The 13,465-nt window shown below is 33.4% G+C and overlaps 1 protein-coding gene across 1 annotated transcript; it reads left to right on the top strand.

Moving 5' to 3' along the window:
• The first annotated feature begins 3,654 nt into the window (after window positions 1-3,654).
• LOC149169609 (NAC transcription factor 32-like) lies at window positions 3,655-6,945 on the top strand. Its single transcript, XM_089428749.1, has 3 exons — window positions 3,655-3,894; window positions 4,118-4,407; window positions 6,430-6,945. The coding sequence occupies exons 1-3, from the start codon at window positions 3,714-3,716 to the stop codon at window positions 6,829-6,831; spliced, it is 873 nt and encodes a 290-aa protein (XP_089284875.1). The 5' UTR covers window positions 3,655-3,713; the 3' UTR covers window positions 6,832-6,945.
• The last annotated feature ends 6,520 nt before the right edge of the window (window positions 6,946-13,465 follow it).

Raw genomic sequence — 13,465 nt, 5'->3', positions numbered from 1 at the left:
TTAACTCGAATGGGTGCACTTAGTTGGGTGAACTTGGATAGACTAACATTGGCTGGGCACACTTGGATGCACCTTTCTAGGCATGTTTTCACACACCTTATCAGATGCAGTTCTGGGCACACTTGGACATGGGTGCACCTTTGGAAGAGTAGGAAAAACACTAATGATTCCACATCGTTGCAAGTAAATTTCAATGGATGATTCATAATGGCACCATTGAAGTGAATATGGGGGCACTTGGATCCAATTTAGAGATCAAGGGACTTGATAGTGAAAGCAAAGGCTCATATCAAAAAGAGGATGCCTCAAAATTTCTAGGAAATTCAATAAATTATTCATAAAGTGTAAAAGAGATTTGTGATAGTGCTAAAGGTTGGCACGGTAGGGAAAATTGCATTGGTTAAGTGAAAAGGAGAAGAATACAATACTTGTAGCAGTTAGATTGATGGTTTCTTTAGTGATTGGATTGAAATTTCTTTAAGGTAATTGTGTATTTTATAATTCTGGTATGTCAATAATTTGTAAGTAGCTGATCATTATTCTCTATTGTACATTGTAACAAGTAAACACCCACCTTGGGTGCCACTCATACATGTGTGATATGGGCTCTTTACATCCCCACTCATACATGTGTGATATGGGCTCTTTACATTTTTGGATGTTAGTGTTCCTTGTAATACATTGTGTTGGCTAAGTATTGCTAGGATATTTTAAGGCCATGGTGCCTATCATTGAATGAACTTGGTTAAGTGGAACTTAGTTACATTCGACAAATTGTAATTTGTAGCTTATGGTGAAAGTATGGTAAAATCTTAGACTATGCATGCTCTAGTTGTAGTAGGCATAGGCTAGCCAACTCCCTATAGGCAAGGAAATGCCCCTCCACATGATCTCAAGTGCCAAAACAAAATTGAAGAAACTAAAATTTGTAAAGAAAAAATAGAGCAAATTTTTTGTTTGTGACAACTCTATTTTAATTTTAAATGTTTGGTACCTTCTCCTTCTTTATGGGTTTCTCTTCATAACCTTAGACACTTATTTTATATATATTCAATATAAAGAGAAAGAGCTATTTCTAAATGATTTTATATAATTTTTTCTTTTTCTTTTTAATGAATAGTTTAATTAATTAAAAAAAATCTATTTTTTTAGATAAATATCATTGAAATTGTAAATTTTAATTAGCTAATTTTAAACAATGTTAAATTCCAAAAATTAGCCTTAAAATTTGGTATAACTTACATCTTCCAAAAATTTTTAAATGAATTTAATCTCTTAAGATGAATTTCACAAAAGTAAAGTATATATCTATAAATAAATTGTATTTATTATTAAATTCAAAATAACATTTCTTAATATCCATAGATTCAAATATAAAATCTTCTTTAATAATATTTTTATTTTTATTTATTTTAATTTAAGATTAATAAAATATTAATAAATATATTATAAATTAAAAATCAATATAAATATTAAAATATTATAAATATCTTCAGTAACAAAGAAGGATGAATATGAAATTTCAAATGGTTCTCGAGGGATGATTTAGTTTAGGCTTTACCTACGTATATGTCAAACCATGAGAAGTATGGATTGTTGAGCCTATATATATGCTTGGTCTAAATATGATGTTTTTTTAATGATAAATAGTTGGCATAATAAAATGTTATCCCTTTCAAAAAGAACACTTAGTAAATCTTTAACCATAATGGAAAAAAAAATCATGAATCTTAACTATAATTAGGGAGAAAAAACTATATATCAATCTTTCAATACTATCCCACCTAAGTGTAGCTTGGGCATCCTAGAAAATGAACAATAACCCACCTAAGTGTAGCTTGGGCATCCTATTAAAAGGACCATTCGTGACTTGTTCATTATAAAGGTGCATTTCGTTGAACTGCTTGCAAATTTAATACATTTATTTTTCCACCCTTGAAGTTTTTTAATATAAAAAGGAAAATTCCTGACTTGTTCATTATAAAGGTGTATTTCGTTGTACTGCTTGTGCTAAGTTAAAAAGCAAATTTAATGCATTTTTTTTCCACCCATTTCATTTTTGAAAAGTTGCATACTGTAAACTGATACTTTTCAATATTTTTATTAAGTAATTAATATATTTTAACAAGTTTTAGTCATCGTGGTTTGAACTTACCTTGTTATACTATTTGCAAAACGTTAATAGGTTTTGTTCTTTATAAAACATTTTTTTAAGAACCCCTTTTATTATTTGAGCATATGGAGAGATTTTACAGTGAAACATTCAACAAAAGAAACATTGGGATGAGTGATCGTGTAGTTAGTAAGACCTGGTTACTTTGTCCCAGTATTACTGTTTATGATGATTAATATTATTTTATTAATTTTAATTATTTTAATTTATATAAACATTTTATGACACAATGAATGTTAAATGAACAACTGGGAAATGTGAATTTTTTATAAAGTCTTAAATGGACGGTGAATGTTTATGTGTGATGATGTATTTCATCTATTTCAATTTTACCTTTTTTTTCTTTTGAAATCATGCAATTTAATAAATATTAAATAAATTATTGATGAAAATATATATATATCTATATCTATATATATATATATATATATTATATTATATTATATTATATTATATTAAGGATTTCTATTATTGATGAAAATATATATATATATATATATATTTTAATTTAGATATTTCAAACTTATTTTAACGAGTAAAGCTAAGATATTTTGTACCATTTAGTTTAGATGGTTCAATTTTTTTTCTTCAAAGAGAAAAATCTTCATAAATTTATATTAAGACAATATAAAGAACTTAAGATATGGCAAGGAACAGACACCTTGCATGCATATGAATGCAAATGGATCAAAATTTGACAGACATAGGATCCCCAAAAAAATCAGAACTAACATTCAGATTCTGTACAATAAGGTATCAAAAGCAAGATCAGCTGCTATCATAGTGAGTGACGTTAAGATATTTTGCACTTATAATTAAGGTAAAGCAAAGATATTTTTATCACTGCAGTATCTTTCAAAATTAAATAAATAATAAAATAAATTTAAAAATTGAAATAGTTAGATAAGTTTAAAATTTGAAAGAGTGAGATAAGGAAATAACAGAATAGCGAGTTCTTTTTGACTTGAAGTGGACTTGGAGTATTACGTAAGAAACAAGTTAACCTTCCAAACCTTAAAAGAATCTAACAATAGGGAAACCTGCTCCCTAATAATCCCAGATGCCCTGGTTTTCTTTTGAATGTAAATTGATGTTTTATAAACAAAATAAGATTAGATCACAAAAATAATCCGTAAATATACACCAAAATAAATCCAAAAAATAAAAATAAGTTGGCCTAGAGGGCCGAGGAATCTTCATCAACACGCTGCAGTGGTGGGCGGGTCAACTTTTTTGGTCCACAACATCGTCGCGCTCTGCACACCGCATATTTCTCTCTTTGACCGACAGTGGATTCCCCTCCTTTCGCCAATTTCCGAGAATGTTTGCAAGCTTTCTTGGGCACCACGTTAATGTTCACGTCAGACCATGTGTCAATGTGCGAGAGACCTGGTAGGTGCCCAAGCTGCGAGTGCTGTGATTTGACCGGTTTGGAAGAATGCGGAGGGCGGCAACTATAAAAGTAGACACACTCCGCTCCCGAATTTCAAGCACGTCTCTACGATCCCTTGCTTGGTCAGCAAGAAATCAATCGTTGACGATGGAGGGAGTGGCATTCCAGCAGCAGGCGGTGCCAGAGCTGCTTGTAGGCTTCAGATTTCATCCCACCGATGAGGAACTCATCACCCATTACCTGGGGAAGAAGGTATCCTCCGCCCCTCTGCCTGCCCCAATTATTGCAGACATTGATCCCTACCAACACGACCCCTGGGATTTGCCCGGTGAGTTTTCATTCCTCCAAGTTCACTTGGGTATGCCTAATACTTTTATTTTCTGTTAGTCTATGATATACTTTCTCACCATATATTTTTTTTCCGATTTTAGATTGAATAATTTTTCAAACTTTAAATTTTCAACAATTTCTTGTTGCAAATCGATTTCTCAATTGTGAAATTTTGATTTCAAATCCACTAATGTAGTTAATCTGTATTCACTGTGTTGCAGCAAAGGCATTTTTCGGAGAGAACGAATGGTATTTTTTCAGTCCGAGGAACCGGGAATATCTCAGCGGAGCGCGGCCAAACAGAGCCGCAGGCTCTGGCTACTGGAAATCCACGGGATCGGACATACCCATTGTTAATGAGTCGGGAAGCACGTCGCCGAGCAAAGTGGGCGTGAAGAAATCACTGGTGTTTTACAAAGGAAAGGCTGCTGAGGGCGTGATGACCAACTGGATCATGCACGAATACTGCCTCGCCCAAACCCTGCCAACCAAGAGAAAGGGATCTGTGCCCGTGAGAATTCTTCAAGCTGACATTTTCCCATATTAATACAAAATAGTATTAGCCTGCATTAATATTAATATTACAGTATTAACTTATTTTCTTAATCCAAATTATAGCACTTTTTTTTATGTGGTTCGAGCACCTTGGTCAGTGAGTGATCGAAATTTGGGCGATAGCTGGGCTAAATCGCCCCTCAGCCTACTGCAAGACCTGACCCCAAGGGCTTGGGTGGATTCAACCCTGTGACCTCCCAGATGACGGGGCACGGTTTTTTGACCAAATAAACTAACCCTTATGACTTCCAAATTATAGCACCTAGTATTCAATAATATTAATATTAAAATATAGATTTTAAAAATATTTTGAAGTCCAACAAATTATGCAATTTTTCATTGAACTCTTCTAATATATTAGAAATATTTTCAAAATCCAAATAAATTCTATCTAAAATAAGATTTCTAGTATTCTCAAAATCCAAACAAATTCTATCTAAAATAAGATTTCCCATGCCCTTTCCCATATCCCATTTACAAAGTGGATTTTCTGTTTTAAGTTAGTGAAAATATAACTTTAAATATGGAGTATCATGATTTTTTATCCTATCCCTTTTTGTTTTTTCTTTTCCAAATATAACTTAAAATATTTAGGTATCATGATTCTTTATCCTAAATATTTAGGTATCATGATTCTTTATCCTATCCCTTTCTGTTTTTTCTTTGATTCTTTATCCTATCTCTTTCTGTTTTTTCTTTTCCACATCTGAAGTAATAATAGGGGTCATGATTCTTTATCCTATCCCCATCCTATCCCCTTCTGTTTTTTCTTTTCCAAATCTAGGTTCAATGATAAGTGTATTATAATTATTTAATAAAATCATATTTTTTTTCCTATTCCATTTTTTTATTAATGATTTTGCTATTTAGCATGCCTCAAAATTATAAAGCTTTCTCTGCCATGTTGGTTAATTTAGTGTTATATAATAGATGTCTAGTTATATAATTATGTTTTAAATTAAGTAAATATTTGTTTTTATATGGTAGAGAATCAGGTAAAATATTGGTAATGATGATATGATAGAGTGCCCTGTATCTGACGTGGAGAATATGATCTAGTGTTTTTTTTGAAATGTAATTTTTAAATATTTCTTTTTATTTTTCTGATTTTGAAAATATAATTTATAAATTTATTTAAATTAAATTTATTAAAACTTTTAATCGAAGATTTGTTTTTTAATTTATAGAACACAATAAAAAAATTATTTCTTAATTTATAATTATTTTCTGGACAATAAAAACTTTTTCATTTTTTTTCAAATTTTAGAATGTTCTAGAAATTATAAAATATTAATGAAGATTTCTAAAATATTTTGGAATCTGCAATCCAATTAAATTGGTATTTGGTATTTGGAGTTGTTTTTTAATTTAGTCTATACCTAGAGTATTCTAGAAACCTATAAGACATAAGCTATTTTCAAAATGACAATCAATTCCATAATCAAAGGTGTGTGGATTTATAAATGTTTTACAGACAATAAAAAAAATTTCATTTTTTAATTTATAGTTGTTTTCAAGATGATAAAAAGCTTCTCATTTTTGTTTCAAATTTTAGAAATTACAGAACATTAATAAAGGTTTTTTTTTATAGATATAAGCTATTTTCAAAATCACAATCAATTTCATAATCAAAAGTGTGTGAATTTATAATTGTTTTCAGGGCAATAAAAACTTTTCCATTTCTTAATTTATAATTATTTTTAAGATGATAAATTATTATTTTTTTTTCAAACTCTAGAAATTACAAAACTAAAAAAAAAAAAATTATAATTGTTTCCAAGATAATAATTTTTTTTTTTCAAATTCTACCCATTACACAACATTAATGAAATTTTTCAGATATTCCTGGATCTGCCATCCAGTTAAAATGGTATTTCCAGTAACCTTAAAAGTAAAGCTGTAATTCCAATAAAATTTATAGAATGTTAACTAGAATTAAGTTTTGGGGCTAATTAATTTGCTCTCTCCTTTGTGTCAGTTGGACGATTGGGTTCTGTGCCGATTGTTTCAGAAACTGAATCATTCTCCCGGGATGCTCTCGTGCTCACAGCTGGAGGTCCCGCAGCGCACCCGACAAAAACCAGCGATGCCAAAATTCAGTTCCTTTTCGAGGGTGCTTCTGAACGAGGGTCCATCTATGGAGAACTTACCGAGCCATGCCACGTCAGATGCCAACAACGCAGCCGTGTCCTCTGCGGAGTCCACATCCTCGCTGCAGGTAGTTCCCCACCCGCTAAATTCATCGGAGAGCAGAAGCCACTCGTCAATGAATTGGTCTGCGCAACGCCTACAGGAAATGCCTGGTCGTCGTATAAATATTTTTGACATTTTTCTGATAAAAATCCGTCGGGAAAAGAGGGGAAGCAATCCTAGTCTTTGAGAACTGTGATTGTAAGGGTTTTTGGGTTGCAACTAATTGTATCTACTCATGATTTATCCGATTTTCAAAGTGGCGACTATAAATGAAATAAATTGCGTTATAGCTGTTACTCTCTGACTTCAATCTCAGCTCTCAGCGATATCTACTCATGCTCTTGAAAAACGAAAATGGCTTTTTAATGATTTTTAAAAGGATTTAATCTCAATTGCAACTTAATTTGGAATACCACTTCAACATAAATATTTAATAGGTTTAAGAAAAACGGTCATTCTGATTTGATTTAGATGTTTAATAGAAATTATAATGAACATTTCATTTATATACCATTGAAAAATAAGGTTTTTCGTTTTTTTTTACTTTAACTCAGTCTTATGGAGAGCTTTCCCCACAAAGTAACCAGCTTTCCCCACAAAATAACCATAAGAGAGCTTTCCCTAGAGTAACCATAAATGAAATTTAAATGAATTTAAATTTTCATTGATTAATTATAAATCAAATTTGGATTTTCGAAATTCATTTAGAATGCCAACACCTTATCTAAATCAAAGTGATCAAATTTATGCACTATTTCCATTTCTTATAAAGGGATTTCATTTACAACTACCAGGCTCAAGGGAGAAATCCTACTATTGTTTTTCCTCTTTATCATTGAAGAGTATTTGAAACATCTTTCTACAGTTTTAGGCCTGCATTGATATCTTCTTACAAATGTGATTCTTTGTTTTTTACATTCTAATCAACTTCATCAACCCATAAAGTTTCCTCACTCGTTTCTAAACTTTTTAGTTTTGGTTTTTGGTTTGTGGTGCCCTTTTTCATTTCTAGGTTAGTTCAGTTCTCACTTGGAACAAGAATCCTAAAAATGCGTTGTTGGTGGGCAAGTATGACATTACAAAGTTGTGATTTTAAAATTTAAAATTCGAATTCTTTGAATATTTTTAGAATCCCAAATATGACATTAGAAAGTTGTGATTTTAGACGTTAAAAATTAATTGAGTCTTGTGAATTAACCAAATCACGGAAAATGGCATTACATGTAAAATTATTTGTAGGAATTTACAAGGTAAGTTTCTCAGATAGAACACCAAATGGCACCGCTCACAAACAGATCACAGATCAATACACCATTATTCTTGATGTGGTTAAAAACCTCAAAGAGGGAAATAGTCCATGGCTTGAGCCAACACATCAACTTTAGGGAATTTATTAATAAAAAAAAAGAAAATTTACATAAGCTTCTCTCATGAACGGTCACCGTACAAATGACCTTCCATGCTCTTTAAATAGAAATCATGAACCAATAGGGTGTTAAGCCATGGATCAAGTGTCGGTAATACTGAGGAGAGAATAAAATGTCGAATCACTTTATGTCTAGAATATATCGTGACCGTCAGATTATAAGTTACAAAAGTACATAATAAAGAAACACACTTTATGTAACTCTACACTAGACCAAGTTATACTTAACTATTTCCTATGTGTCAGAATATCCTAACATCTCCCCTTAAGAACAACTTGGGATAGGATTGAAGGATGTACAAATATGAAACAATAGGAGAAAAAAGGAGGCATTAGAGCCTATCCCCCCTTAGTGACAACTTTCTGAACTCCAACCATAAATCGAAGTTTAGTAAACTTTGCCTCTGTGAGAGCCCTTGTAAATATGTTTGCAACTTGATCATCTATTGAACAATATTGCACTTCAAGAACATGGTCATCAATGAGCTTTTTGATGAAGTGCATGTGTAGTTCAATGTGTTTGCTACTCTGATGTTGGACTGGATCTTTGCATAGCTGAATGGCACTTTGATTATCACACCAAAGTGTAGTCGGATGCTGCTACTGAAAGCCAAACTCTGACAGGATCTAACAAAGCCACAGGGCTTCCTTACTAGCTTCTACGACGCCATGATACTCTACTTCTGCTAAAGAAAGAGAAATGGCACTTTGTTTCTTGCAAGCCCATGTAATAGGTCCAGAACCAAGGGTGAAGACATAACCTGCAGTAAACTTCCGATCATCAGGGTCACCAGCCCAATCGAAATCAGTGAAACCAACCAATAGAGGAGATGCTTCTGCACTGTAATGAATCCCATACTGAACTGTACCTCGAACATAACGAAGCTGTTTTCCAATTACTTTCATGTGGGTTTTGTATAAACTGAGCAATAAGGCCAACATCAAAGGAAAAGTCAGGACGAGTATGGGCCAGATACAAAAGTTTTCCTACAAGTTGACGATATAAGGTAGCATCAACTTCAGGGGAAGTACAAGTGACTGAAAGTTTGGCTCCAAATTGGAAGGGAGAAGGGGCTGACTTACAGTCTTCCATGTGAAAGTGGCATAGAAGATCACATGCATACTTGGACTGTGAAAGGGAAATACCTTCCTTGGATTGCAAGACTTGAAGACCAAGAAAATAATGCAAGTGTCCTAAGTCTGTCATTTCAAACTGCTTTTTAAGGTTGGACTTCACATGGTTTATAAGGTTGGGATCACTACGAGTAAGGATAAGATCATCAACATAAAGAACAAGAATGATAAGAGACTTACCCACTTTCTTGGTGTAGATAGTATTGTCAGAATGACACCTAGAAAAGCCAGTATCTAAAAGAAAGCTATCCATTTTGGCCTACCAAGCCCAAGGGGCTTGCTTGAGACCATAAGGAGATTTCTTGACATACAAGGTTGGAGTCTGTTTGTATAAATCCAGGAGGTTGTTCCATGTAGATTTCTTCATGCAAGTCCCCATGTAAGAAGGTAGATTTAACATCCCCCTGATGGACTTCCCATTTGAAAGAGGCAACAAGGGAAAGAACAAGGTGGATAGAGTTCAATTTGGCAACAAGGGAGAAGGTTTCAGTATAGTCAATGCCTTCAACTTGTGAAAATCCCTTAGCAACAAGACGAGCTTTATGTTTATCAACTTTTCCATCTGGTCCAAACTTGGTTATGTAAACCCATTTACATCTAACAAGTTTTCTTCCCTTTGGAAGAGGAACAAGATCCCATGTATCATTTACCAATAATGAACGATATTCTTTATTCATAGCTGTGTCCCAATCTGGATGACCTGAAGCTTCTGCAAAGGTGTCAGGATCATAATTCGTTAAAGCTCGAGCAAGTAAAGAAGAGGCTCTATCGAACTGAGAACGTGTACGTTGCTAATTTGTAGGATCACCTGTAAGAGAACCTGATGCATCCCGAGTAGCACAGACCCATTTTGGAAGCTGAGGAGCTGAAGGAAGATCCTGAGAAGGTGGGGCAGGATTGTCATCCTCGTTGTCATCATCTGAGGAAGAAATAGTTTTAGAAGTAGAAGGGATAGAGAGAGGTGGCACATCTGCTGAACTAAGCTCGTAGGTGAAAGAAGTCTATATCCTTTGACATCTTCAGAATATCCAACAAAAATACATTTTTCACTCTTAGGCTTTATGTTTCTCATCGGGAATATGGGCCCATTCTTCACTTCCAAAAACATGAAAGTGACTTACATCTGGTTTAATTGAGCTCCATGCTTCTTCTGGAGTGATATGCTTTAAAACCTTAGTAGGAGTGCGATTTACTATGTAATTTTCACAATTAATTGCTTTTGCCCAAAAATTAAGACTAAGTCCTTTAGATTGAAGCATACAATTAGCCATTTCCTTTAAGGTGCGATTATTCCTTTTAGCTACACCATTTTGTTGTGGAGTATATGGAACAATATGTTGCATTTGAATTCCATGCTCAGTGCAAAAGTTGATGAATTTGTTGTTAACATATTCTTCGCCATTATCAGATCTTAGCTTAAGAATTTGATGTCTAGATTGTTTCTAAACAAACGCCTTAAAGGCCAAGAACATGTTAAATACTTCACTCTTGATTTTTAATAAGTATACCCAAGTGCGTTTGGAGAAATCATCAATAAAAGTTAAGAAATACTTGTAGCCAGAGAATGAAACAACTGGAATTGGACCACATAAATCACTATGCACAAGTTGTAAAGGGGCTGAGGCATGTTTTTCAAAACTATCCCGATGATGTTTTCCGAGTACACATCTGGAACAAACACCATCTCTGTAAGATACCATATGAAGACCTGTCACCATATTTTCTTTACATATATTTTGAAGGGAGCGATAATTTAAGTGACCAAATCGCTCATGCCAAAGTTTGCTCACTTCATCATTATGAGCAACAAATACCAAGGGAAGATTTGATGACCCAAAGTTCTTAAACTTGTACAACCTTGTCAAATCATCAGCAATTTCAGTAGCTAAAATCTGTCTAGGATCTCTTAGGTCTTTAATTACAACATCATGAGGTGAAAATTCAACGATTTTACCTTCACCTGAATGAGTTATCTGATATACAGATAGAAGATTGCAGGATAAGGTTGGAACACATAATACACCAATAAATTGACCATTGTCTAGATGAATAGTTCCAGTCCCTACAACACTAAGAGATCTATCATCACCAACATATATATTTTTGGTGTTACAATCATTTAAACAAGAAAACATGGCTTTGTTCTTGGCCATGTGATAAGAAGCTCCAGAATCAATGAGCCACTCGTGAGAATGAGAAGAATAAGACATATTTAGTGCATAACCAGAATGAGATGCTTGACAACCACATGCAAAAAGTGTTATTCCTGAAGATGAAGTTGAAGTTGAAGAGTGCTCCAAATCGATGTTATGCTTCTTCATTACTGCGTCCAAGGTATCCATATGCTTAAAGCATTTGGATTCTAAGTGGCCATCTCTATTACAAAAGTTTCAATGTCTATCAATCTTCTTCTCTTTGTTTTTATTTGTCTTATCATTTTGTTGAATTGATATTTCATTTTGAGACTGAAAGTGCTTAGGACTATTCTTTTTAGGATGTTGCTTCTTAGGATTCTTTGAACTTGGTTGTTGTTGAGTGGCTAAGGCTTTCTTAGAAAAGTTTTCAAGATTAAGAAGGCCAAGATGTAAGAGTTTTTCTTGTTCTCTTATCAAAGAATCACAAAAGGCATCAAAAGAGAGGGACTTGTAGGCTTGTCCTTGATAAATAAAGGCTTATCTAGTAGAATGAAAGGTGGAAACAAACATAGAGTAGGTTGGCCCTAACTTTGTAAGAATGGAATAGATAAGGCTACCATCTTTTTTCTTAACCTTAACAACTTACAAGAGAAGTCTAAGGGTCTTAAACTTGGACAAAAAATCTTCAATGGAAGAAAAATTATTGGGGTCCAACATAAACAACTCATTTTCAAGTTGAGGGGCTCTAATTTCATTTTTAATTCCAAAAGCTTTATTGAGTTGTTTCATTGCTTCATCAGGGGTATCAAGTTCTGCAATATGGAATCTTAGGTCTAGAGAAATAGACATCCCTATTAACCCATTTGAATGATCTTTCCTATTTTCTTATTTTGTTGCCTTATCTTCATCTTTAGGTTTAGATTCTTGGCTTGAAGCTATTCTATAAAGACCTTTACCTCTAAGTAAGTCCACAATGTAGGATAACCATTGGAAGTAGTTGGTGCTATCAAGAATAACTTAGCATGAACTTTCCATTTTAACAGAAAATGAAGCTGTAGATGCTGAAACTAACTGTTGCAATGGAAAGCTCTCGAAAAATTAGGCTGATTAAAAAAAACGACTTTGAAAACAGCTTCTGGATGAAGAAGTTATGGCTTTTTGAAGAAAAGTTGCTGAAGATGCTGTCGAAGTACATGAATGTGTAGAAGTGAATGATAATGTTATATTCCCCCCCCCCCCTTTCCAAACTTAATCTAATTAGCTCACTTAAAAAAAAATGTGACCCACTTTTATAAATAAGTTAAAGTCACTTTTACAATGGTACTTTATAAGCTACCCACTAAATTGTAACTTAAATAAAGATAAAGAGACTTTAGAATTATAAGTGACTTAATTTTTATAATGGGTAATAAATTTTTTACATAAAGTAACTTTAAAACATAAGTTGCATGTGCTTTTTGAAAAAGTAGCTCAACAAAAAGAAAGACTTGAACCTAATACTTCTCTTCTAATAAAGTAACTTTGGACCAAGTGAGCTAGTTTAAAATGCTAGTAATTTTTGGAAAAGAGGAAGGGTTTTTTTAGTCACTAAAGCTTTGGAGTGCGTGCTTACTTGAAAAAGCTTTTTTTCCTAGAAAACAAAAAACCACACAACCCAACACGGACATGCAAAAAAAACCAAACCTTGTGGCTTGAAGTTAGCTTTCGCTGGAAACTAAATATTTTCCTCAATGTTTCTGATTTTCCGAGATCACACCAAGGTGCGACGGAAAAGAGCATACACATGGGAAAAATCCTTCCTTTTTGTTTCTGATTTTCCCAGATCGCACAGAGTCGCAGGGCAAATATCATACACAAAAATGAAAGGTATAGATCCGGTAATTAAAACAGAAAGCTAAATAAACCGAAATAAACAGAGAGATGAATAACTAAAACTGTAAATAAAGACTATATACCTCCAGATCTTAAAAATGACGTAGTTATGGCTATCAGAAAATTTTTCACGTAAAACGAAAGGGGTTCCTCACTGGAATAGATGCTCCTAACACAATAGAGCAGTCCTCCTGGCCCGAAAGCAGTCATAAATAGTAGATCTAGAAAACGATAGTCGGATGCAGTTGTACCAG

This window comes from Pinus tabuliformis, chromosome 4_2 (genome assembly GCF_031772625.1).
Source record: "Pinus tabuliformis cultivar Carrire ecotype Pingquan chromosome 4_2, CPIR1, whole genome shotgun sequence".
Taxonomy (NCBI): Eukaryota; Viridiplantae; Streptophyta; class Pinopsida; order Pinales; family Pinaceae; genus Pinus; species Pinus tabuliformis.
Note: the sequence above shows the minus strand (reverse complement) of the source record. Positions and strands in the feature narration are given on the sequence as shown.